The 24,665-nt window shown below is 39.0% G+C and overlaps 1 protein-coding gene across 3 annotated transcripts in view; it reads right to left on the bottom strand.

Annotated features, from left to right (window-relative positions):
* Positions 1-12,834: 12,834 nt before the first annotated feature.
* Positions 12,835-24,665, bottom strand: part of MFAP3L (microfibril associated protein 3 like) — a 44,594-nt gene continuing 32,763 nt past the window's right edge. For 2 of the 3 annotated variants that reach the window (XM_054576056.1, XM_054576055.1), the window contains exon 3: positions 17,557-22,955. In XM_054576056.1, coding sequence (XP_054432031.1) covers positions 22,021-22,955 — 935 coding nt within the window. In that variant the 3' untranslated portion in view covers positions 17,557-22,020. Of the gene's footprint in view, positions 13,098-17,556; positions 22,956-24,665 lie in introns of those variants that run through there. The other variant, XR_008529357.1, reaches the window with a different exon arrangement.

Raw genomic sequence — 24,665 nt, 5'->3', positions numbered from 1 at the left:
GAAAACCATAACATTAATCCCTGGTCTCTAAAATGTTCACCAAGCAGACTCACACAAAAAAGACTAGACAGGGGTAAGGTTATCATTTTGAAATTGATGGTGGTTTAAAAGAGCAAAGCAATAGTTCTAGAATTTGTACATAAAGTCTATAAAGACATGACATGGGAGAAAAGCCAGGCTCATTTTGGCAGGAGGTATGAAATCACTGGGCTGGAACTTAATGGGACAAAGTCATGTGCCCCTAATCTTACAAGTCATGTCTGGTGAGCTTCAGTGAACACACAAAATACATATTTTGGGTGAGCTTTCTAAAAAGTGGTTGATCAAATAAACTACTCTAAAAACTATGCTTCCTGCCTATACATATGTATGTATTTCACTAAGTGTCTTTTTCTGCAAAGAAATGATCTGCACAGTGCCCTACGTTGACTCTCTGTAACTTCCTCCAGCTGACAGAAGAAATGAAGAAACCAAAGACTCCAGTATTGGCTTGTCAATCAGACCAATGGCCAGCACAGGGACCTCCTGTTGTATCTTTTATTTTTATTTTTTATTTTTGGTGCAGAGTAAAAGATAACTGAGATAACTAAGAATATACATTTGTATGCCACAAGCCTTGCCTACACACTGTTACTTAAAAAGGATAGTCACACACACACTGAACTCCTCTCTTGGAAAAGCTAATGAATTTTCATTGATTTCTAAATTACAGTTTCAAAGACTTACTGGTGGAAAAAATTATCTGCAAGTATTAAAAGGTTCTTGATTTTGTGGAAGTAAGATGACCTGAAAAGATCACATATTCTCTTATAGACTAGAATCTATTAAGAACTTACTCAGGTCTATTATAGACATTTCTATTCTCTTTATTTATTTTTAAATATATTTTATTTATTTAGATAGAAGGGAAGGGAGGGAGAAAGAGAGGAAGAGAAACATAAATGTGCAGGAGAAACATTAATCAGTTGCCTCTGGCATGCCCCCAGTGGAGGACCTGACCCATAACCCAGGCATGTGCCCTGTCCAGGAATCGAACCAGTGACGTTTTGCTTTGTGGAACAACGTCCAACCCACTGAGCCACACCAGGCAGGGCTTGATTATCTTGAGAAAATCTTTCTTGTTGACAAAGCTGGGGTGTCACTAGCAGTGGAATATTGAAACATCCACTTAGATGGGCCTAAAGCATGCATAAAAGGGAATAGTGAGCTTTTTTATTTGTAAGTTGTCTTGATAACCAAGGGTTGAGAAGGGTGTATTGTGTAGTCAGAACTTCTAAATTATCACTGTTCCCCAGCACTTACTCTCCAACTTTTTCATACATATTAAAACTTGGCTACTAGTATGGTCATTCATACTGAGACCATATATGGAATGTTTGGAGAGAGATTATGATTCAAAAGGGTGAGTTTCGGGAAGGAGTTTGTTTTACTTTGCAGACTGAATTGCTTATAAGAAAATGAAGCTATTTTTGGATTCCTTTTTATTCTATTAATGTCAGGTCTATTGAAGCTCTTTGATTCCTCTACCCTGTTGCTTAGAAACATTTTATTAAATATTGTCAGTGCTTCAATCTGATCTGATTTAAAATGTTACTTTTATCTGTCACTTTAAAACGAGCTTTTTGCTTTGCCATTTTTTCCAGTAACTGTGTTCTAAGTTATTTATAGTTATTAATATTTTATTGGCAGAATGATTGTTCATGGTGAGTCAGTGTTTCTGGCTTATCTATTTTAAGGGCATTGGGAGGGGGTTGGTCTGGCAAGTTTGTGATAGGCAAAAAAGTCAAGTCGGGCCATTCTTAATGCTCTTTACCTCTGACCCTAAGAACCTAAGAGTTGTCAAGTGGGGGATTCAAAACCCGCATTTCACATTCCTTCAACTACTCCTCCTGGGTCCAGTTGCCTAAAACCATTTGCCTAAAATTCTACCATCAGTGATGTTTCTTTGACCTTGTTTAAAAAGTTACTGGGATCAGACTTACCTGGAGATTTGCTGAAGAGCTGGATGAGCATCACATTTAGTAGAAATGGGGAATGAGATAGAAAGTTAGTGAAAGCAGGAATGAGAGGAGAAATGAAAGACAAGATGGAAGACTGACAAAAGCAAGATTACATAATTCAGGGGGTTAGGGAGCTGGAGGAAAAAGGGAAGGGAAGGTGGGGGTGGGTAGGGCAGGGGGGAGTAACAGGAGAAAAATAGGGACAACTATAATTGAATAACAATAAAAAAGGAGTAAAAATTGGCAGTTACAAAATAGTCATAGGGAGGTAAAGAGAATACAGCTCAGGGAATGTAGTCAGTAACTACATAGGGTGTTGGGTGGGTGCAAGACTTACCTGGGAAATCATTTCATAAGTTATATAAATGTCTAACCACCATGCTGTACACCTGAAAGTAATACATTGAATGTCAACTGCAATTGAAAAATAAAAAAATTTCAATTTTAAAAAAGATTTAATATCTCCTTCCATTCTTAATTTAGCCTGATTTCCTCGAAAAGATACTTTGTTAAGAGGATTAATTGGGCCAGTAATTCATGTTAAACCTGAACTGCTGGTTTGGAAAATCACTCAGTACCATCTTTAAAAGTAACACCCAACTTATACCTTATCAATAGAGAAACACCATTTGTTATTATAGTTACGTTTTAAATTATTATATTTATATTCTGTCCATAATACAAAAGATTTTAACACCAATACTGTCTTTAAAAGTAACACCAACTTATACTTTCTGAATAATGAAACAGCTTTTCTTATTATAGTTACATTTCAAATTAGTGTATTCATATTCTGTCCACAGGTAGGAAATATTTTAGATGGTTTAAAATTGTTACCTTAAGACTTAAAGCTTATTTAAAACCAAGTGACATAAAACTTTCCAAATGAACACTCCAATTGAATATACGGACGCTTCAGTGTATATAGTGATTTTTGTATTTCGTGCCCCCTGTTTAGGTAGAGGGTATTGTCACGTTGTATCATGGCCTTGATTGTTCTGATTCTAACACTTCGTGTAGTGTGCAATTCTCAATGTTTCAGAACCTCTTATCCTGCCGGGTGATCGGCTTCAACTTTAAGCTCTAGACCTAAATAATAGTTAGTAGCTACATCTAACACCAATGTTTTACAACTAAACAGCTTGTCACTGTAACAGGAAGTCAGGCTTCCTTAAAGGTTCAGGTTTTATGGGTAACTGACAACAATTAAGGAAGAACACCTCATTCATTTCTGAGAGGATTTCTAAGAGCTGCTAATAGGAGCACAAAAGATAATACTCAAATTAGTTGTAATTTGATTATGTCAATATCACTTCTGAAAACAAATGGATCTTAACCATCATTCAGGCAGCCAAAGCTAATAATAACTTGGTGTGAAATTACTATTTTTGTCCATATACATCTAGGGGGTTAAAACAATCTGATTGTATGATTAGGCACAAGTCCAATCTGTAGAAACAACTATGGACTAAAATAGTTATGTGGGAAACCAATAGAAATGTATCTCAGCCTCTGAGAGATTTCAACCTGATATTTGAGATTTATACTTCATTGGCAAACAAATACACAAAGAAAAAAACAAGTTTTCTAGCAATTTACATTAATGGCCATAATCATGGTTGATAATGTTATATTCCTCTAATATTCTGGGAGCTCATGATGTTTGATAGTTATATTTTCTCACTTATTCTTAAGATAGCTGAGAAGTATGAAATAATGGCAAGATGCTATTTCCAGACAAAACTTGGGCCATCTGAGTGAAAAGCTATTCATAAATAATAAATCTATAGGTAGGCGGGATTTTAAAAAACAGAGCCTCCCTGTCAAATGTTGCTCTTTGTATGTAACTCTCAACTTTTAAATTTCCAGAATAGTCAAAATGTACAGCATATACTCTTAGCTTCCTTCCTCTTTTTTTCTGTTGTTTCACCTGACTGCCAGTTTCAGTGCCCTTAGACCCAGAGGAGTCTGGAAAAGAATTGTCCTTTGAAAGCTGTGATGAGCTGGCCTGCTTATGTAGCCTGACATATTGAAAATGGATGGAGGTTTTACATCTGCCTGGGACTTCTGGAAGTTTTTTCCTCTCTAGCAGCAACTGTCATTCCCATGATCAAAGTCCCCCAGTGGCATGCCATCTGAAATGAGAGTCACAGTTCTTAAAAGTGCTCACAAGGGCCTGTGAGCCCTCTCTCACCTCCTGCTGCTCGCCCATCCCCTGCTCGCACTGGATCCTTCCTGTTCCTGAAACTCACCAAGCACTCCCCTCTCCAGGGATTTTGTACTTGTTATTCCCTCTGCCTAGAAAGTGCCTCCTTCAGAAACCACTTTGGCGTGCTCCCTCATTACCCTCAGGGTTCTGCTCAAATATTACCTTATTACTGAGGTCTCCATATAGAGACCACTACATGTGGAATACGGACCTGTCTCCACCTATCATACTTCTTTTCTCTGTACCCTGCACTTTTTTTTTTTTTTTTGCTTTAGCACTTACCACCATTTGATACCCTACCTAATCATTTGCTTGCTGTCTGTTTTCTTCCCCTAGAATATTAGCTACACAAAGAGGGAAATGGTTTTGTTAGAGGCTATATCTCCAGTGCCCAGAGCAATGTCTGCCTGGTACATAGCAGCCGCTCAGTAAATATTTGTTGAATTAGTTAAAAAGTTGTTAGGTTTGATGCCTTTGGTCTGATGCAACTTATTATTGTAAAATAAGTCTTGGACTTTGACCAATTAAGAAGCAGTCTCTGTATGGATGCAGGCACACCTAAAACAAGGGTTTTAGTTATGATTTTTGAACAAGTTTGTGTGTGTGCATGTGTGTGAAAGTATTTCATGTATTTACCTTTTTATGTGCACACATAAAACAGGTTATAACTTTCTAAACATTATACTGATTTATTTTCTTTATAGTACAAATAACTTTCTAAAATTAAGTTATTCAGTTGGTTACTCTGTGCTGACTAGATCGTAAGCCCTGTAAGGGCAGCGACTTTGCATTGTTCACTGCTGTGTTTCCAGCACCCATAATAGTACCTAGCACATACATTAGTTGGCAATTAGTAACATTTGTTAAATGAATGATAATTGTTGTCATCATCATCGTTTTTGTTTTTTTTTTGCTGTGGTATCATATTTTTATTTCAGTATGTTGCTACATATTTTTCCATATTGATTTGTAAGAAGATGAACAGAGGAGAATGGGGAACAGAACAGCCAACAAACAGGCCAGGTGTCCTCAGTCACCTGTGGCAGTGTTTGCATATGATCCAGTGAGTTGAGACAGGGTGGTCTATAAACTTGCTGGTAAGAATAAGTGTCCAGTCAGTTGGATTTGGATACTTTGCTGTGAAGGTTTCAAGGCCAAGGTGATGGCGAATGCACAAATCTTTCAAATTGACATGCTAAAAGGACTATGTACATTGATGTGAAGATACTAAGAGCTTAGCTACATATGCAACACTGATCTCACCCAAAGCCTTAGACACATGTCAGCCATCCCTAATGAAGTGAAAAAAAAAAATCCTGGAGGCATGACAAATGGAAATGAAAATTGGATTTGTGGGTAAATACTTTCATGAATCCGAGGTGAACGCGTTTAAACAAACCTGAGACAGTCTAATTTATTGGTATGCTTTTATCAAGTGAGTGTAAATGAGACATCACAGGAGATAGGGCCAGTTATTCTTTAGGCTGCAGAACTTGCATTTCTATTCTAAACCATACCATAATGATCATTAATCATTCATGATAGAGATCAATGATTCCACTTTTCTGACAGTGTTTGTTCGCTGTTCCCAGTGCCTGTTTGCTCTCTTTTCTCGAGAGGGCATTTAGAACTTGAAGCTCTTCCCTCAGCTTGTTTATTGTGTACTGTTCATTTGCAGAGTGGCTCAGCATCCCGTGCCAGTTTGGCAGCAGAAAGAGGCTTAGCTCTCACATTCTCCCAGGAATAAGCGCTAGCTCTCTGGTGACTTAGGATCCCCTTCCAAACGGTGACTGTGGCTAGAGAGGCCAAGAAGTTTATTTCAATCAGTCCTAGTTTCTATGACTACGAAAGCCCCCTGAAAGAGTGACAGAAAATAAGGGCAGATTGTTTTCAATTTCTGAATTCATTGATGTAAAATGTTTTGAAAAATCCAGTCTCTGAACCCACTCTCAGGCTGATTATTCCCATTTTCTCCCCCACCACTTCTCTGTCTCTCTCCTATCATTGGAATTTTAGCAGATACCGCCGGTGGCACCCCAACCACCATCTATCTCTACTGTCCTCCTTCCTATTATAATCCTGGTTTTGCTCACCCCCTTAATAGTTGTAGATTTCAGAGGAGATTGGCCCTATCAACAGGGCATTTATTATGACTAATATAAGCCAATGACTGAATTGGGTGTTGAGCATTTTACTTGGTCCTGAGGGGAACACTGCTGAGTGTCCTTAAGAGAAAGGTTTCCCTATTCTTAAAATAAAATAAAAATGCAAAGAAACAAAAATAAGAAAAAATAGCTCTTTTGTGTTTTCTTTTTCCAACTGGCAAGCATGAAGAGACAGTGCCTGCTGTTGCTTTTGCTGCCAGGAGACTGTGACCCAGTGGAAGGACTAAGGAGAAAATGTCACTGTTGAGGGCTGCAGAAAACCCTAGTCCTCAATTATGCTAATTTAATCAATCTGGGAAATGCACCACCTCTGGAGTTCTTATTACGTGAGGGGAAAAAAAATGTCTAATGTTGTTGAACTCATTTTGAATTGAGTTTTCTTCTACTGGCAGCCAAACGGATGCTAACTAAGCCATTTCATTTCTGTTTGTGCAACATGTCTTTATAAATGCCCTCTCTTCTTTGGTTTGGGAATTTTCAAATAACAGCAAGACTTTCTGGTAATGAATAAGCCAAGAAATCAAATACGATGAGTCTCTATTTCCAACAGAAGACAAATTATTGATTACATTTTAAGTGCTAGAAAATCCAGTGTTATGTGCATTTTATGTTCAGTGTACAAAATGCCATTTCATAATCTCATATCATAGCAGACTCTTCAAGTCCTTCTATGTGAGAGAGTCCAAAGACAAGAAGATATTTAATAATTTCAAATATACTGAAAGAAAACATTTCTGTCATTACATGATTACATACACAGATATGTCAATCTTAAGGAGCTAAAAAGAACTTTTAAAAATTACATTAATAATGAAAATTGTTCCAAATGTTCTGTTTTCTTTATGTTCTATTTCTGCTGATGACACTATAATTCTCTTAGTCATTCAGGCTTAAAATCTCCATTTTATTTTTGGTTCCTCCTACTCTCTTGCTTCAGAAACTATGTGTTGCTAAGCCCCTGATGATGCTATCTTAGAAATACCTCTTACATCCCTTCCCTACGCTTTACCTTTATTGCCTCTAACCTAGTGTAGACCATCATCAAAAGCCTTCTGACTGCTCTGCAGAGAGCCTCCACCTTCTCTCCTTTCATCTTTTTAAGGCACAGAGCTGTCATGCTCACTCTCTCCTTAACGAGCCCATGTTGCCCAAGGATAAAGCCTGAGCTGGCGTCTAAGGTCCCAAGAGCTGGCTCCAACCTATCTCCTATCCTCTCCTGCTGCTCCTTCGTATTCCCCACAGTAGTCCAGTGGGAGGACCTTTTTGATTCTCTATTGCCTCGATCTCTCATCTCATGTTGAGTCTCTTCTGTTCAAATACTGCTTTTCATGGATTATCTGAAATTACCTTTTTCTTCACAAATTTCTCTTGATTTCTCCAACTCAACAAGTATACATTTCTTCTGAATTTTACTAGGATTTCATCTTTCAGTGAGAGCATTTATTACTTTTTAACCATCTGTTACTATTATAGTTATTTACTACATATATTATGCACTTCCTAAAAAGGTAGCGTTCTTAAGGGCAGGAACCAGGTCTTGTTCATTTTGTGTTCATCTTGAAGCCTAATATTTCCTTCACTGTTAGAAATACCTAGTAAATAAAGCTGAATTACCAAAGAGTGACAGGCTTTCTACTGAATCCTGTTTTGTGTGTCCAAAGCTTATCATTGTTCAAGAACCTGCTGTATTCAAATTCTTTAAAATTAAAAATAGCTCTAGCTATTTAAAATATTTAACAAACTAAGATATTTATACTGTCTTGTAGTAAATACGATTCTGAATTCATCACCCCTTAAGAAATTCCTCATGTGGTCAGTTATTGACCGGCTGAACCAAATAATCCCCCCCCCAATTTATTATATTTTAATTAAAATGTAAGGGATGATGAATTCAGAATCACATTAATTACAAGACAGTATAGGTACCTTAGTTTTCTATCTCAAAGATATTCTTAATTTGGTAGAATTTGAATAGAGCAGGTCCTTGAATAATGTTTCATTCACTGTTGTTTTACTATAACATTGACGGGATGGTGTAGGAATTTAAATCTTGTTTATATCAATTAGCCTATGGTAAAATTGGTTTTGCAATATGACATTTGGCTTAAAGCCACAGAGTCTACTGACAATGTTAAGTGAGTACTCACTGTAACATATATTCCAGGATTATTCTCCAAATTTGTAAGTACTTTTTGGTATTTCATTAGAAGATTAGTATTTGAACTTTACAAAAGAATGTTTTGCTATACAGAAAGAAACACTGCTTTTCAATGAGTCAAGAGATTGTGTGCATCACTATCAAGGCGAAGGACGTGAATGCCTATTTATCCCCCTGAGCAGACTTCTCTGCTTAACAAGGTTAGTGCAGTCTGGTCCACTTGCAGGTATCCTGAAGAGATGTACAGCACCTAGTTCCATGTACAAATTAACACAAGGGAGGTCCTGTCGAACCCCAGGAATCTCTAATCAGCTGGTCTGCAGAAAAACAATGCAACGCATGCCCATGCATGGGGGAATTCCGAGAAATATCAAGGATTATTCTCCATGTTTTCTTGCTCTTAATTTCCCCCCTGTTGTTTAGCTTAAATTTAGTACATAATGTAAAATAGAATTAGATCCAGAGGTTATTAAGTTAAGAAAACTGTATAGTAAATATACCCTATTCATTTCCATGAACTTACTGGGTAAGAAGATAATGTAACTCTATATCACAGTAGGATTAGTTCCAATTCAGTATAAAGACAGATTACAAGTAAGCAATTGATAATTAATAAAATTAAATTCCTGAGTGTTTAGCAGGAACAATTAGTATTTTATTGCAAAATATTCTCATAAAAGAAACAACTGCTCCCACTTTTGATCCATATCTGGATCTAACAGTTCCTTTGTCCGGTGGTGATAAAGAGGTCAAATGAGCTCAGAGAAACACAGCAAATAAAAAGAGAGGAGTGATGTATGAAAAGAGTTGAAAAGGATTTCTACCATGTAGTTAAATAATACCTAGAGTCGAGCCCCTCATGACTCTGCAAATGCTAGAAGAGAGGATCCACAGCGAGGTTGGGTAGGGCTGATGTTACGTAAGAGAGCAGTAGCCAAGCTACGCAGCCTGACGCCAGGGCAGTGGAGAGCTCTGGGGTCCAACACCCTTCTCAGAGTCGGGCAGCGGCAGTCATTGCACCAGGCCATGCAGGGGAGTGTGACCGAGTGGCTGCAAAGGGGACCCTAGGAGAAAGGTTTAAAATCTGACTATGAATTCCACCCTTGCTACTGCCTCTAGATAGGATGGGAGGATAGCATAAGGGTCAAGGCAAAGAACTGGCTGATTTGGTGCATTGTGTTTGTGTTGGCACAGAGTGTCATGCGGGGCATGAGAGGGCATAGGTTGATTTTCATGGTTGCAGGTATGAATGCCACTGTTGTAAGATCACAGGTGTCTGTGGTGCTACGGTTCTGCTGTTAGAAGACCCATCCTTCTGATCCAGTTACTGTTTCTGAGAGTCATCAGAATGGCACACAATCTTGTTAGCATTCTTCTTCTTCCTTGCCTGGCTCTGGTTGCCTTGGAGAGCTGCATTGTGTATGTGTGAGTGTGTGCATGTGCACACATGGGCATACATGCAGGTGCAGTGTGGGAAGTAGGGAACATGGGTCAGTGCAGTTTATTACGTGGGAAGCAGTTCAGGGCCAGTAGTGTGAGGCCTCTAAGATGAGTTTGCTCAGTGTCCCGGAGGACAAGGGTGAACAATGGTGGTAATGTTCTGATGGTGCTGACGTCCACGTGCCAGTGAGTGGAGGGTAGGCTCAAGAAAGGGAGAATGAGAATGGGTCTGTGAGATCCAGGGATCAGAACAGTAAGGAGGCGTCAGGTTAGTGGGGATGAGGCCTGATCTGTTGGGAAATTTGGAAAGAAAGGTGGAATTAAGGAAATATGCAGGTTTATCTCTAAAGGGCCCTTGGAAAGAATGAGGAAAAAAAACTAACCCACAACATTAAAAACAATTGTAGTTTGGACATTTTTATGTCTTAGTGGATGCATATGATGACTAAGAAAGGCTGGAGGGGACCAAATATAATTACAGCAGAAATACGAGAACCAGTAAAAGCCAGTGTCTCCTGGGGTATCTTCAGTAGTTGCCTGTGTAAATTTGAGCACTAGCCCACTTGTGAAGTATCTGGGTAACTTCAAGGGAGGAGGGAAACAAAGGCGTTCATCACTCACTGTGGGCTGAGGCCAGAGCCAGATAATCAGCCCAGTTTGCCCCATAACAAGACCAAGATGAGGGGAATAAAAAGCAAGGCAAAACTGGATTTCTCTGAGGAGGTGGGGAGGAAGTGGTGACTCCTTGAGAAAACGATGCGCCAGTTAGCTGCAGAAGTCCACGTTCCCAGGAACTGTGTGAATGGCAGGTAGCCCTCCACAAACGTAGGTGCTGGCTGGGCAAAGGAAAGTACATGTGGGCGACACAGCATGCGCAGGCTCGGGATGTAGGAGTCAGTGCATGCTTAAGCTGGCATACCTGGCCAGTCCCTTCGCAGTCTTGAAATAATTCCCTCACTTAATGAGTCGCATTTTCCTGTTCCTATTACGAGATCAACATGCAGTGCTGCTTTATTTGTACCAGGCAAGCAAATCAGGGAGATAGACACCTTATCATTTAGGAAAGGAAAACTTGAAGCCATCAGCTGTTTGTGGATTATTTTTCCATGTGGGCCAGCCTGCTTTGGTAAAGATTTAAGGAGAAGATAACACAGACTCCAGGAACCAGATTTTCCATTCCTGTTTTTCACTAGAATTTTGTGTTGTTTCTTTCACGGTAAAAGAAACCTAGAACGAAGCCAGGACAATCTGGACAGTGACAGTATTAACCTCTAATGGAGCTGCACTGACTGTCCCCACCAACATTTGCGCTGCAGGATGTGGTTTCGTTCCGCTCCATCTTCCAGCAACTGTCCACTGCCTGCAGAGAACATGGCACATAATGACACATAATGACATAGACGTAATTTCACTGCCACGATTCCTGTCTCTCGAATTCACTGCAGATTTCTAATTGTAGAGAAATGTCTTACTGTGACACAACTAGAGTGGACAAAGGACTTTTAAACAGTCCTTTCAAATATTAGGTTAAAGTGCAAAAGAAAAGAAAATGGGAAGAAATTTCTATTTTATTCCTGAAAGAGGAAATCCACCCAGAAAAACCACCCTGGGGATGGGGGACACTGTACAAGTATGGTTTCAGGTTCAAAAAAGAGACTCTTCAAAATGTATTCTCTACCCTTCACTGCGCCCTATGGATGAAGGCATTTAATCCAATTCCAATAAATCCTAATTACTTAGAGACATATGTGTTTTCATTCAGTTGACATTTACTAAAGGGCAGTAATCTTTAATGATCCATGGGAAGCACTGTGGTGCTACCGATATTCCTGCCTGTAGAGAGCTCACAGTCTAGGAGCTGAAGAATCTATTACAGGCTTGGAAAGAATCCTTAACTTTTTTGCTCTTTAGAACATGAGGGTCATTTATTAGGCTAAACTCCCTGTAAGTCAGGGAAGAAAGGTGTGTATTGTTGAGGGGAAACCAAAGAAAACACCAGTTTACCTGGCTTGTCTAAATACTCTAATTTTTAAAAAAAATGACAGGAAGTGTTACATTCTACTCTTGATAAACAACTATAACAATGTTTTAAGACTGAAGTACAGCATATACAGAGAAAATAGAGCAAAGCTTAGTGTAGAATAAAATTGAACATCAGAGTTAGGTATAGATCTTGTACTAGTCCTGAGTTCGGAGTGAAAACGGAACGTTACTGCTGTGAGGTCAGCATCCATGAGGCTTCCGGCCGCTCAGGCCTCCTCCTAGGCCGCCCTCCCGCAAGCCTCCTCGGGGTCCATCGCTCTCCTCCTCTCCCTCTTCTTAACACAGCTGTCCCCTCGCTGATAGGTTTCCGCTGGTGGTTAGGCAGTCATAGGATTAAAGCAATTCATACTATGAATTAATAATGTCTGACAAAGGCTAATTGTGATTACAAGTCTAGGGCATTTGCCTAAGAGAAAACTGTTACTCTGAAAGATCGACTCTTTCTTGGTGGCACTGCTGTGGTTTTGAATGAGGACCTTTCGAGACTTCTCAAGTGACCCAGCAAAGGAGCCTGCCTCCTGCACCTCCCCTTGAGTTGAGAAGAGGCTCTTTTCTCCCCTCAACCCTGTGGCCAGTTGTCTTAATTTGAATACTTGAGATGCTAAATTGGCATTAGAGTTTTCTTAGAGCTTTAATGTTTTTGTAATATAACATCAGAAGTGATAGATACCTCATTATGGGCTAAGTGCTGGACACTTAATTCCAAGTCCTGTCTTATTAAGGGAAAAGAATGCAAGGTGGTTAGATCATCGGTATCACTGAGGTTGTTGGAGCCTTAACTCATGATTTCCTACCACTCTGTGCCCTCAGTCTTGGAACTTGGTGAGGGGTGGTGAGGTGCTGGAGGGAGTGCTTCCTCTCTCCCCGAGACTTTTACAGGCATGTAGAAACCACACCTTTGTTCTGTGCTCTGCATCTTTTGAATACAAGTGCGAATTAATTGTCCAAGGCTTCCTCCACCAGAACATTCGGACCTCTTGCTGCCCCTGCCCCCTTACTTCTCAGGGGTTTTCCAGGATTTCAAATGTGTGCTGTCCTTCCTTCATTTCAGAAATCGTCTCCCTGTCTTCACTGTGTAAGTCCTAAAGTGACAAGAAATCAGACATCAAGAAACTGATAAATTTGAGCATATCTCTGTGGAAAACAGACTTATTACAATTGATTCCAGACAAACTTCACTCATCTAAGGAGAGTTTACTGATTTAAAACCGAAAGCATTCTGGGCTAGCAGGTGCGTAGGCGTGCTTATGAAGGAGCAACTTGGGGGAGCCTTGTAGTGTTGGAACTTTTCTGTATCTTGACCGAGGTGGTGGATACACAAACTTACACATGATACAGTTGTATGGAATAAAATAGACACACACAAGTGAATACATATACAACTGGGGAAACCTGATTCATGTTGGGAAATTGTATCATTGTTGATATCCTGAATGTGATAGTGGGCTATAGTTTTGCAAGATGTTTCCATTGAGGGAAGCTGGCCCAGGGGATCTCTCTGTACTATTTCTTACAACTGCATGTGAATCTACACTTCTCTCAAAATAAAAAATAAAATCTAAATAAAAATGTGTTTTATGTTCTAGGGTCAGAGTATTTAGAAAGATAAAATCTACACATGCATATTAGCAAACATACATATTCACAGACAAGTAGTTACGGCTCAGCCCGCCATACACATTTTGAGTACTAATTGGAGTGAGTCAATTTTATGTTTAGATAATGGACTGAGTCTCAATCCGTGTCATAAAGCACAGCCATCCCCTTGAGATCTCACATAACCGGGACAATCATGACTATTATATTTTTTCTATGCTGGTGAATGTAAATATTTAATGAAGGAAAATAATCTGAAGGTTTATAATTCTCTATTTGTATTTATTTTTATATTGAAGTGTTTTAAAAAAATCTCTTAAGGAAAATATTTTAAAAGGCAATCCAAATCCATATGTAAGGACTTGGAGGAAACATGTTGCATGTTTGACATGCTCTTGTGCCATTTTCCATGATACACCCTCTCTTAGTCCATTTGGGTTGCTATGAAAAAAAACATGATAGACTGAATTGGCTTAAATAACAAGGATTTATTTCTTAATGATCTAGAAGCTGGGAAGTCAAAGATTAAACTGTTGAAAGATTTGGTGTCTGGTGAGAGCCGGCTTCCTGGTTCACAGAATGCTGTCTTCTTGTTGTGTCCTCATATGGCAGAAGGGGCTAAGGGAGCTCTGTGGGATCTTTTTAAAAAGGGTTCCTCCTTCATGACCTAATCACCTACCAAAGTCCCCACATCCTAATACAATCACATTAAAGAACAGGATTTCAAAATACGAATTTTGGGTGGACACAAACATTGATTCTATTTGTGAGCACAGTACAATAATAAAAACGTCTTATTGTGTTAGAGCACAGGGCTTCCATTTTTAGCTACAGATAAAAACATTTATAGATCATCCAACAGTTTGTTTATAATCATAATGTAAATCTCTCATTGACTCAAAATGAGTAAAATGTTTGATTAATAGAGTGAACTTGAATGAAACAGCAATTACCAATTTCAAAGTATTCACAGAAAGTAAAATATAATTAAACTCAATCACTTTCAGTCATTATGAAGGTGAAGTTAATATAAAGTTGGTAATGTGATAAAGAATATTGATTTAAATGGGTTAAATTTGTTATTTTTAAAAATTTAGCTGGGTTTTAAAACTATTAATGCATTTCAATAATTACTGCAATGAGAAAGGGAAGTTATATTCTGCACATTAAAAAAATGTAACGATCACAGATTCCCCATATCACTTATCATTATTTCCCTTTACAAATAAAATGTATTTAAATTTTCTGCAGTTTCTGAGGTCTTAACACTTTTAAATTTCTTCTTTAGATGAAGACATTTCTACAAATGTAATGCCAGGTCATAATTTTTATGTTTCAGGGTTTTTTTAGAAATTAGTAATTGATTTAGTTCATTATTTTTTAAAACTTTTTAGAAGGGAAAGGAGGGAGGAAACGAGGGAGAGACATATGGATCACTTGCCCCTAGCACACCCCCAACCGTGGACCTGGCCTGCAACCCAGACATGTGCCCTGACCAGGAACCGAACCAATGACCTTTTGGTTCACAGGCCAGTGCTCAGTCCACTGAGCCACACCAGCCGGGGCTAATATTTCAGTTTTGAAAAAATTTTAACCATTCCTACATTGAAATTTACCTCTTTCATGTTAAACTGATAAAGAGTCTACTACATGGTAGATGAGTTTTCTCATAAAATCTCTTCCGTAATCAGGCATTTTAGATCATGCATGATAACTTGGCCCACTGGCTGAACAGCTGCGGTAATGCCAGAGGGAGGAGAATGGGAAACATCACTGACAATGAAGGCAGGCTGCACAGCTGGTACAGAATTTATTTTTCTTCAAACCTGTCATTTTCTCCCTACTGCATGTGAAAAACTTGGTTAGAATTAGGAATTTTCTTAAGTCTTGGGGACAACTTTGTGCAACCCACCAAATGTCTACATGGAAGAAGTGTGCAGCACCTGCAAACGTAATCATCAATTAAAACCAGAGGCACTGGTCACTGTAGGGTCTCGTAACATATTATCAGCTTCACTGACTCATAAACATTCTCAGGAAAGAGATGCTATATGGCATTCACACTAAACAACAAAAAGTTTTCCAATATTGTTAGACATATATGCATTTGATTCACTGGAGTTCCTATTCTATAGTGAACTTCAGTTAAAAAAGAAAATCCACTCCATTGGTAGTGAGAAATTCTTTTTGGAAAATTCATATTGCTGTATCAATCTTCATATTTTTTAGCTTATTTAGTATTTGTTATTTAATATCTTAGGAAAATTATTTTACCCTTGGAGTCTTCATTTTCCATAATGAAAATGCAATTGGTGCTGGCTCTCATTCAGTTGACATTTTAAAAACCTCAATATTCCACTTAACACATATATACACTTCTTTCAATATGTCAATTCTAATGGTTCTTCAAAACCATAAACTACTGAGGCAACTAATCTGCTGGTTCTTTCCTTTTTGTTCTAGCCTATTGAACCATCCTTCCTTTAATGAGCTGTAGCCTTAGGGCATCTCAGGGGTTGGGGGTGGGGAGGGGAAGCACCTGACTTCTGCCTCGAACACCAGTTGGCAGAAACCATTCAAGCAAAAGGTTGAGGCATCACATGGCATGTAATTAATGTAGTATCGGGATCACTCCCAATTTTTGCAATCCTCTCTTTTATTTGAATACACTTACGATTTTAGTTTTGTCTTGACAGTAAAAAGACTTTTAACTCATGCTTTCAGCTCCACATAGCTCCAGGACCAATGTGGTACTCCTTTTAAGATTTTTTGACTTAGAATTTAAAACCTGGCAACAACAGAATATACTGCTGCATGAGGTAGTGAGGTCCCTATTTATCAGATTTTCAAGCAGAGCTGAACAACTACCTGTTAGGCACAGTGTACAAAAAGATAGATAAATCCGATAACCTCCTACTTTGTGATTATGTCCTTTAAAAACCACTGATTAACACTAGCCTTACACAGCTCCTTTGATTATGACCCATGAAGAACATGGCATTCCAAACCCTGCAAAAGTAGTTTAGTAACTTTGTTCTGGTTCTGAAAATATGCACCAGTCAAAATTACCTGGTTAGGATAAAACTTTCCTATTTTCTCTTTTATGAGGGCACAATGGTTAAGTTTTCCATGAATGCCAGCATAATTCTTTTAGACGCTTTCTTTTTTGAGAGAATCTGTGAATGGTTATATGCATGGTTTATTGGATAACTCACTAATTTTTTTTTTGGCCTCTTTAATCTACAGTAAAATACTGATTTTCTACCCCTTTCGTGTGTTTTACTTTTCCCATTTGGTAGCCTCCTTTCTTGTTTTGCTTACATACCCTGCATCTCATTTACTTGAGAGGAATTCAGCTCTCAAAGGTTACTGATTGCCAAACTTACATTCTTAGCTTGATCTTAGATTTGACCTGGATTTGGTGTTGTCTAGGTGTTTCATGGCACATCGATTACTCATGACTTCTCCCATGGGAAGTCCTAGGTATGTGAGTTTCCTGATATTTTTGGATTCTCATCATTAAGCTTGATGTAACATGTCAAAAATTATTTCTTTATATAGATAAAAGTAAATTGCTATAAAGTTTGTCAAGACAGGGTTAAGGTCTCTGAATTTGGAGAAAGTTTGTAGTTTCACATAAAAATTATTTTATTTTTCCTTTTCCCCCCCAAGATATGCTTCAGAAGCAAAAGGTAGGGAAAAGAAATGACTACAGATTTCATATCACTGGGAAGAGTAAATCGGGCCACAATGACATGCCTTTTGGGTGGGACATGACACACTTTTCGCACACCTGTGCAAACCCTTTATTAACGCAGCAATCAAAATACAGGATGAATCACATGTTTTTCTACTATAACATCAACTTAAATATTAGTCATTTGTTTCCACGTTTAAATTTGTTAAAAGTGAACATTTAAAGTTCACGAAATCATCAGTTTGACATTTATGCCCAGGTAAATATTTTTAATCTTGTTTTCCAATTTTAACAAAGGATATCCAGAACTAGAAATACAGCAAAGCAAACATAAATACAAGTATCTTCTTTGACCCTAAATCACTGTAGGCAGCTCTATGGAGTCTGAGAGATACATTTGAAGGCTTTTGTTACTAGTTAAATAAAAATAATTTATGCCAAAATATTCTTAGAACTATTTGTTTTCTATTTTTACCTTCTCTAAAAGCTTCAACTTTGATTGCAGTATGCTAAATATTAGTCTCCTTAAAATCGTATCTCTGTAGAATTTCAAAGGTTATTACCAGCCTCATATGATATTTTCTTGTATAACACTCAGTCTTCTGGAAAACATAATAAGCAATTGTTTTATTTTACTTTCCTGCCCATCACTGATTTATTTAATCCAAACCTGATTAATTACTGTACAAATCCTAAGAAAGTCATCAGGAAAATGAACTTTGTTATCTACTGAAGAATTTTTAAATGAATAGATGAGTGTAAAAATGACTAATATCTTGAAGATACCAGGTGCTCAAAATATGTGTGGGAATACACAATGAGATTTGGTAGGTATTTAAAGAGTACAATAGATTAGTTTAAAAAGTGAGATTAGAAAAAGAACAATAATCTTAAGGGACTGCCAAAGGATATGTGAAGATAGGTCCAAGAGAGTAGTTGAACTGTGCTGAGTATAAAATAAGAGTATCTGAAAGATAAGTTAAACGCTCCATTTTCTTACCAATGAAACACTCAGAGGAAATCCCCCATTCACAGAACCATAGAGGCTGCCACTTCAGAGGTTCAGCAGTGATACAACACTGTATTTCCATTTGCGGACAGGTGTCGCATTTGCCTTTGTAAAACGGTTCCTCCGTGGTTGAGACTGGTGTTTCTATAGTTAGCTTGATTTGTGTTGGCTGCACTACATTGAAAGTGTAGCTGTACAAAACATGCAAATTATTCATTGTGCCTCACATTTTCTTCAAGAGCTAAAGAAGTGAGATTTTAGATCACTAATAAATAACAATCCAAGCATTAAGTTTAAAACAGGTTATCAGTCCATTCAATAATTTACAGAGCCATAGTTCAGTTCAGTCTTTCCACCAAGTTGTTTTCTTACCTAACACTTGCTCTTTAAAGGGAGGGTTAAATAACACAGACAATCAAAAATGAGGAAAACAATAACAAAGAAAAAGGAAAGGGATTCCAGAATCCATTATGTGGGATGGCAGGCATCTTAGCCTTAGTTTTGGAAAAAAGAATGCTCCTAAGCATTTGAGACAAATCATTCTTGATGTAAGAACATGACACAGTAATACCGGGGATGGGTGAGAACATTCACATATCTTTAGAGTGATTTCTATACATTAGGTAGCACATTTAATTCCTAGAGATTTTAGTCAAGTATTAGTATTTCTTTTTACCAAATATGATATACAAAAAGATGAGAGAAGTAGATGTGCCCTAAAAATATGAAAATATAATATATTAAACAAAACCACTATAAATTACATCGATTTTCAGTATAAAATTGTTTTTTCCATTTAGAATAAATACCATCCAAGTTTGCAGATCATATCTAAGTGAATTAAATATGCATGTGTATCTGAATCATTTTCCGAATTTCTAGAAAAAAAGTTGCTAGAGATTATAACCAGATAACTCAGAAACCAGAACTTGTTTGATTTTGACAATGACTACATATGACCCAAAGAACGTGGCTTGGGATTTACTGTTTAGCTTTTAAATCTGCCCAAATGAGTCTGGCATGTGCATTGTGCACACGCACACACACAGAGCCATAAGTCTATAAACTCTATGAAGCTGTACAGTTTACTATCTTTAAAAATCAGCTGAAAGTCACAAGGCCTTCTCCATCTCATATTCTAGCAGGAGAACCTTTCTTATTTTGTAAAGAAGCTGTAGGGTGGAGAGGAAGAGTACAGAATTTCTGGAAGCAGAAACCTCCATTGTAAGCCAGTCTTCCTTTAGGTTGGCTGTTATTATATCAAGAGCTTTTTAATACTTTAAAGAGGGGGAAGTTTTGAAAATCTATATACTCTCCCCAGTCTAAAGAAGCTTTGGTCACACATTTCTGCTCCTAATTCATAAGAAATTTGCCCATTATAAACTTTTTATTCCAAATAAATGTCTAGATGAAATAATGCCTTCTCCTGTAATTTTCATGTGGAAATGTGCACAAGGATTTGGGTGGAATGAAAACGGAATACATTGAGAAAAAGTTCACACAGTACCACAAAATGAGCTTCAATCATTTTAGTATTGATTGAGTGTACCAATCCATGGTAGGAATTTGTTGACTTCTGTAACATGTGGAAATGTTTATATTCTAAGAGTTGGAGATAAAAATTTTCTGCAACCCAAATACATAGAATCCTAGTCAAGAAAACCTAATCAGGAATCATTGTATTTCTTAATCACTCACTACTAATTTCTATATGTGACCACCCAAGATTCCAACAGTTCATTCCTGACTAAGAGATGTCTAATCAGACTCCATGTCTTGTCAAATTGCCTTCCACATCAGTTATCTGTGAACAAAAATAGCCCTGTCAAGGCCATTCCTAAAGCCAAACCCTGTGCCCTCAGCTACAGAACTAGATATATTTGCTGTAAAGTTTGGACAGCAAAAGCATCCAACCTCATGTACCCACTTTTGCTCCAAATATTGCTTATTTTTTGCAATGGGGGCCACCATGAGAGACCACAAACTTCCCATAAAACTATAAATATCTGAGCTAGAAGGGATCTTGTGATCCATTGGGTACAGTACAACCCCTGTATTTTGCAGGTGAAAAAGATTAAACCCCAGAATAAGAAAGGGAACTGTTCCAGGTCACTTACCCAGATAGTGAGAGAATGAGGACTAAACATCTGCATCTGCTTTCTCACTACCAACGTGGTTTGTGTAATCTCCAGTGTCATGACCCCATCACTCGATGTGGCCATGACCCTTATAACTACTTTAAGGTTAGTGTCTCCCTGTGCCTGAGAGAAAATGAAATAATGCCACTCATTCTCATCAGGATTAAATCTAAAATGTAGAAGTGGTCTAAATGATTAATTTAGGGCGGGGGCAGAGATCCACAACTTGCTTAAAATGCTATGATTTTTGAAAATCATTGCATTTATTTGAGTAATGCAGCATAAACAATGCTAGGTGAACCCAGAGATGTAAGTACAAATCGTTAAAGTGACTGTGGAAAAGAACAAGGATGAAAACATCGGTTTGGTTCTGTGAGAGAATGAGGCCATTGAAGTGGTGCTTAGACCTCATCCAGTCTGCCCCACCTGGCAGATAAGAAAACTGAAACCCAGATTGCCCAAAGCCAGGCAGCTGGATATCAGCACAGTCAGGTAAAGTATTGGCCTTTGCACAACTAGTTTTGTCTTTTGTCTATAACATCATTCTGCCTTGCATATAACTACTTTCTTGTGAGACTAAATAATTCAATAATTTTGGCATGAAATTTGATGGTACAGTTTCCTGTGCTATTACCATAATATATATATCCTTCTCTGCAAGCTCCTGCAAGCCAATATTCTGTAAAATACAGGAATTCATCAAATGCCGTGAGTACTATGGATATATTCAACCGTTTATAACCTCCCCCACCCATACATCAGTTGAGCTCACCAAAAGGTTCTCCGATCAAACAGGTAAACACAATTTTATTTGGCTATTAAAGTGCTATTCCTGGGCAAAGTTTTTCTCAGTTTCACAAAAGCAGCTTCATTGGAAACAAATAAAAATCAAGGTATGAAAAGAAGCCTAGGAAGTAACAAGAAAACGGAGCCTAGTAACTACTTTGGAACATTACAAATGACTTGTAAGATATCAGCCCTGGTACTGGTGACTGATACCAAAGCCTCTGAGGTAAATGTTCTAGGGGAAAATAAGGACAAAGAGGACTAAACCGGAAAGAGCAATTAGTATTAATATAACAACAATTACTCCATTATAAAGGAACAGTGAAAGGAATAAAAACTGAGAAGAAAGTGCAACAAACCCATATACGTGCATTTGCTATTGTAGCAGACCTATAATTTTTTTAAAAGAAAAGCAATGCAGTGTGCATTGAACAGGGCTCTTGAACTCAGAATTTATCTTACAGTAGTGTACTCTTTGCCAAAAGGGCATCACCAATTAAGGTACTTGGCAGAGAATAGTCTCTAAAATTCTTATCACTTGGACAGACCTTCTGTCCAACATTATCAGTTCTGCACCCTGATGTTTCCCGCATCCTTTTCTACTGGGGAAGGTCCAGTCACGTGAACCGCACACAGGTGTTTCCCCTTTTAAAATGGCATCACTCCTACCTAAGGGATGAGAGTCTCCTGGTAAGGCTTAGCGGCAAGTGCGTACTACATCTGGACTACGAGGAGCAGCCCCTGATTTTCTTGATATGCATAGCTTTTCGGAGTTGGTATTAGACATGGCTTTCATAAATAATGCAGGTGTTTCTGTCGTGCGCCACTGCCGGCTCTGTAGTTTCCAGGTGAGCTGGCAGCAGGACTCTATCTAGCGATGCCTCCACAGGCGTGGGCTCTTCAGACGTTAGCTCCGTGGATGTTACATCTGTGGAAGGCTCTGCAGTTTCTGGGGAATGTTCGGCTGATGGTTCTGTCTCCTCTTCATCTTTGACTTCAAACTGCACCCCTTCTTGGTCGTCCACGTGATCTTTTCTGGACTGTGGATGAACCGACACCTTGATGGCAATCTGCTGAGGCTGTTCATGCAGCGATGAGGCGTCTGAGTCGGCGGTGGGAGAGTCGCTTCGCTTCAGAGAGTTCGGAATCATGTACACCTCATCCCTGTCGGTGGCCTCCTGGCCTTCTGGGGTGTGCCGCACAAAATTCTGCCCCTGCTCCTCCAGCCCGACCACCTCCATGATCTCCTCCATGATGGTCCTGCAGTTCATGATGAGAGGAGGCAGAGGCACGCTCCTGGCAAGCTCTTCGATATAGCGGGCAAACTCCATGGTTTTGAACTGGGTCACTTTGGCAAGCTCTAGGGTTTTGGCTGAGGTGATGATGGGGATCCGCTTGGCAATCTCAAATGCCTTTTGCAGCTTCTCTGCACCTTCTGTCCTAAAGAACTCGTTGATGGCTTTCTCAGTCTTCTTCAGGTGGCTGCTCATCATACACAGGCGGGTGATGTTGAGGACCATGACGATGGTGAAGGCCACGAGGCAGACGACCATGTAGTAGACACCCATGTCCCCAGAGGTGAAGATGACGCGCAGGGTCACCGTGTTGTTCACAGTGCCATAGATGTTAGAAGCAACACATGTGTATTTACCTCGGTCTGAAAAAGACACCTTGGTGATGTTCAGGAGGCCACTCTCAAGCATCTGCCATTTTCCTGTTGGAAGGGAGAGAAGAACATTCAAAAAAGGAAATGCAATGCCCGCTGAGATGACTACAGGCTCGCACATTACTAAAAACCATCTACAATTAACAGTAACAACAGTGAACATTCACTAGGTGCACAACATTCACAACTCTGTGGGATAGGTAGGTTCTCATGCTAGCCCCATTTATAGGATGAGAAAACTGAGGCACGATTAGATTAAACTTTCCCAATGTCAGCAGTTTGGAAGCAGTAGAGCTAGAAGATGAACTCAAAGTTCAAGAGGCTGTACTCTTAACCACCGGACCATACTGTGTAATTTCACATCCTAGTGTCAAGTAAGAAAACTAAACAATCTAGAAAATACTTTACTCTTACTAGAGAATTCCTTAACTCTAGCAACTGATTTTCTCATCTGCCTGTGAGCATGACTCTATTGAATATATGTTCACTGGGGAGTTTAATGCTTCTTAAAATATAAAGTAGTTTAGGACCAACATAAAACATGGAGTAAATCAATTACATTTTAATTGTTTACCTCGGTTCCTTATATTTGATATTCAAGGTCTCCTTGTATGACCTCAGTTAATTAAAACATAATTATGTCATTAACTTTGAGAATCTACAATGAATTGTCTATACTAAAGTAACAAGCAACAATGTAAAGATTCAGAGGCTGTGTATGAATTAGCACCAAGTTGTTTTAGCCTTGCTAATCAAGTATAGAACCATCAATTTGAAAATAAGCCTCACACGAGAGAGAATGCATGTTGATAACAGCAATTCCTCCTCCCCCCTCTGGCCTGGAAAGGACCTAGTGTTGCCCTGGGAATGGGGTTCTGGGTTGGGCAAAACTCTTTAGTTGGGGTTCTTGGTCTGTCTGTATACCCGCAGGTCAGGGGAGCCCTGGACAGCAGAGCAGCAATACTGCCTTGTGGATCTTGGGTCTGAGGCTTTCTGTGATCCTACCACCCCTCTCCCTACACTGTCCTATGGAGAATGGAGGGTCCAGGTCAGGCCTCTTGGGAGTCCTAAGGAACAGGGCAGGCAGATGTTTCTCCATAAAAGCACTCCACGGCCCTGAGCCTACTAGAGGGACATCTTCAGAGAGACAGGACAATTTAACATGTAGTTTCCTTTTAAGTATCTATTATTACACTGTATTTTCACTTGTTTCTCCTCTCCTGGCAGTGCCTTTTAATTCTAATTATAAGTCTTTTATTTCCCCAAAGCAGTAAGCAAAATGTTCCTTTTTTAAACTTGTGAGCACACACGTCACCAAAGGCTCAAGGGGCCGAGAACTGAGGCAGCAGAGGGCCCTCTTTATGCCAGCGCTGCCCTGCTGCAGCAGGGCGACTGCCAGGCTGCTCTCCCTCCTGGGGCCAGCCGTCCCCGGGGCTTGCGAGCTGTGGGGAGCCTGGCAGGACGCCACCGCTGGATGCTGTCACCTTCCTTCGCTTTCTGAAAGAACATCTGTGAAGAGTGGTTCGTGGTGTCCCCGAGTAGCCCCTTTCTAACAATTCACCCAGTGTATTTCCCCAGAAGTATAAAACACTGGTTTGAAAAATCGAGTGAATTTTCAGTCTCTGTGAATGTGCATGAATAAACAAACCTAGCACCCGGTCTGTGAAATTTTCTCTCATTCAGATGGGGCAAGAGCAAGCCTTCCACCCCTTTCATTCCCTGAACCTGAATTTTGATATATTTGTTACAGATTTACCC

The sequence above is a fragment of the Pteronotus mesoamericanus genome, unplaced genomic scaffold (assembly GCF_021234165.1).
Source record: "Pteronotus mesoamericanus isolate MK-2021 breed Mesoamerican mustached bat unplaced genomic scaffold, CSHL_Meso_final contig_32, whole genome shotgun sequence".
Classification (NCBI taxonomy): domain Eukaryota; kingdom Metazoa; phylum Chordata; class Mammalia; order Chiroptera; family Mormoopidae; genus Pteronotus; species Pteronotus mesoamericanus.
The sequence above is the reverse complement of the archived record's forward strand: the minus strand, read 5'-3'. Positions and strand labels throughout refer to the sequence as shown.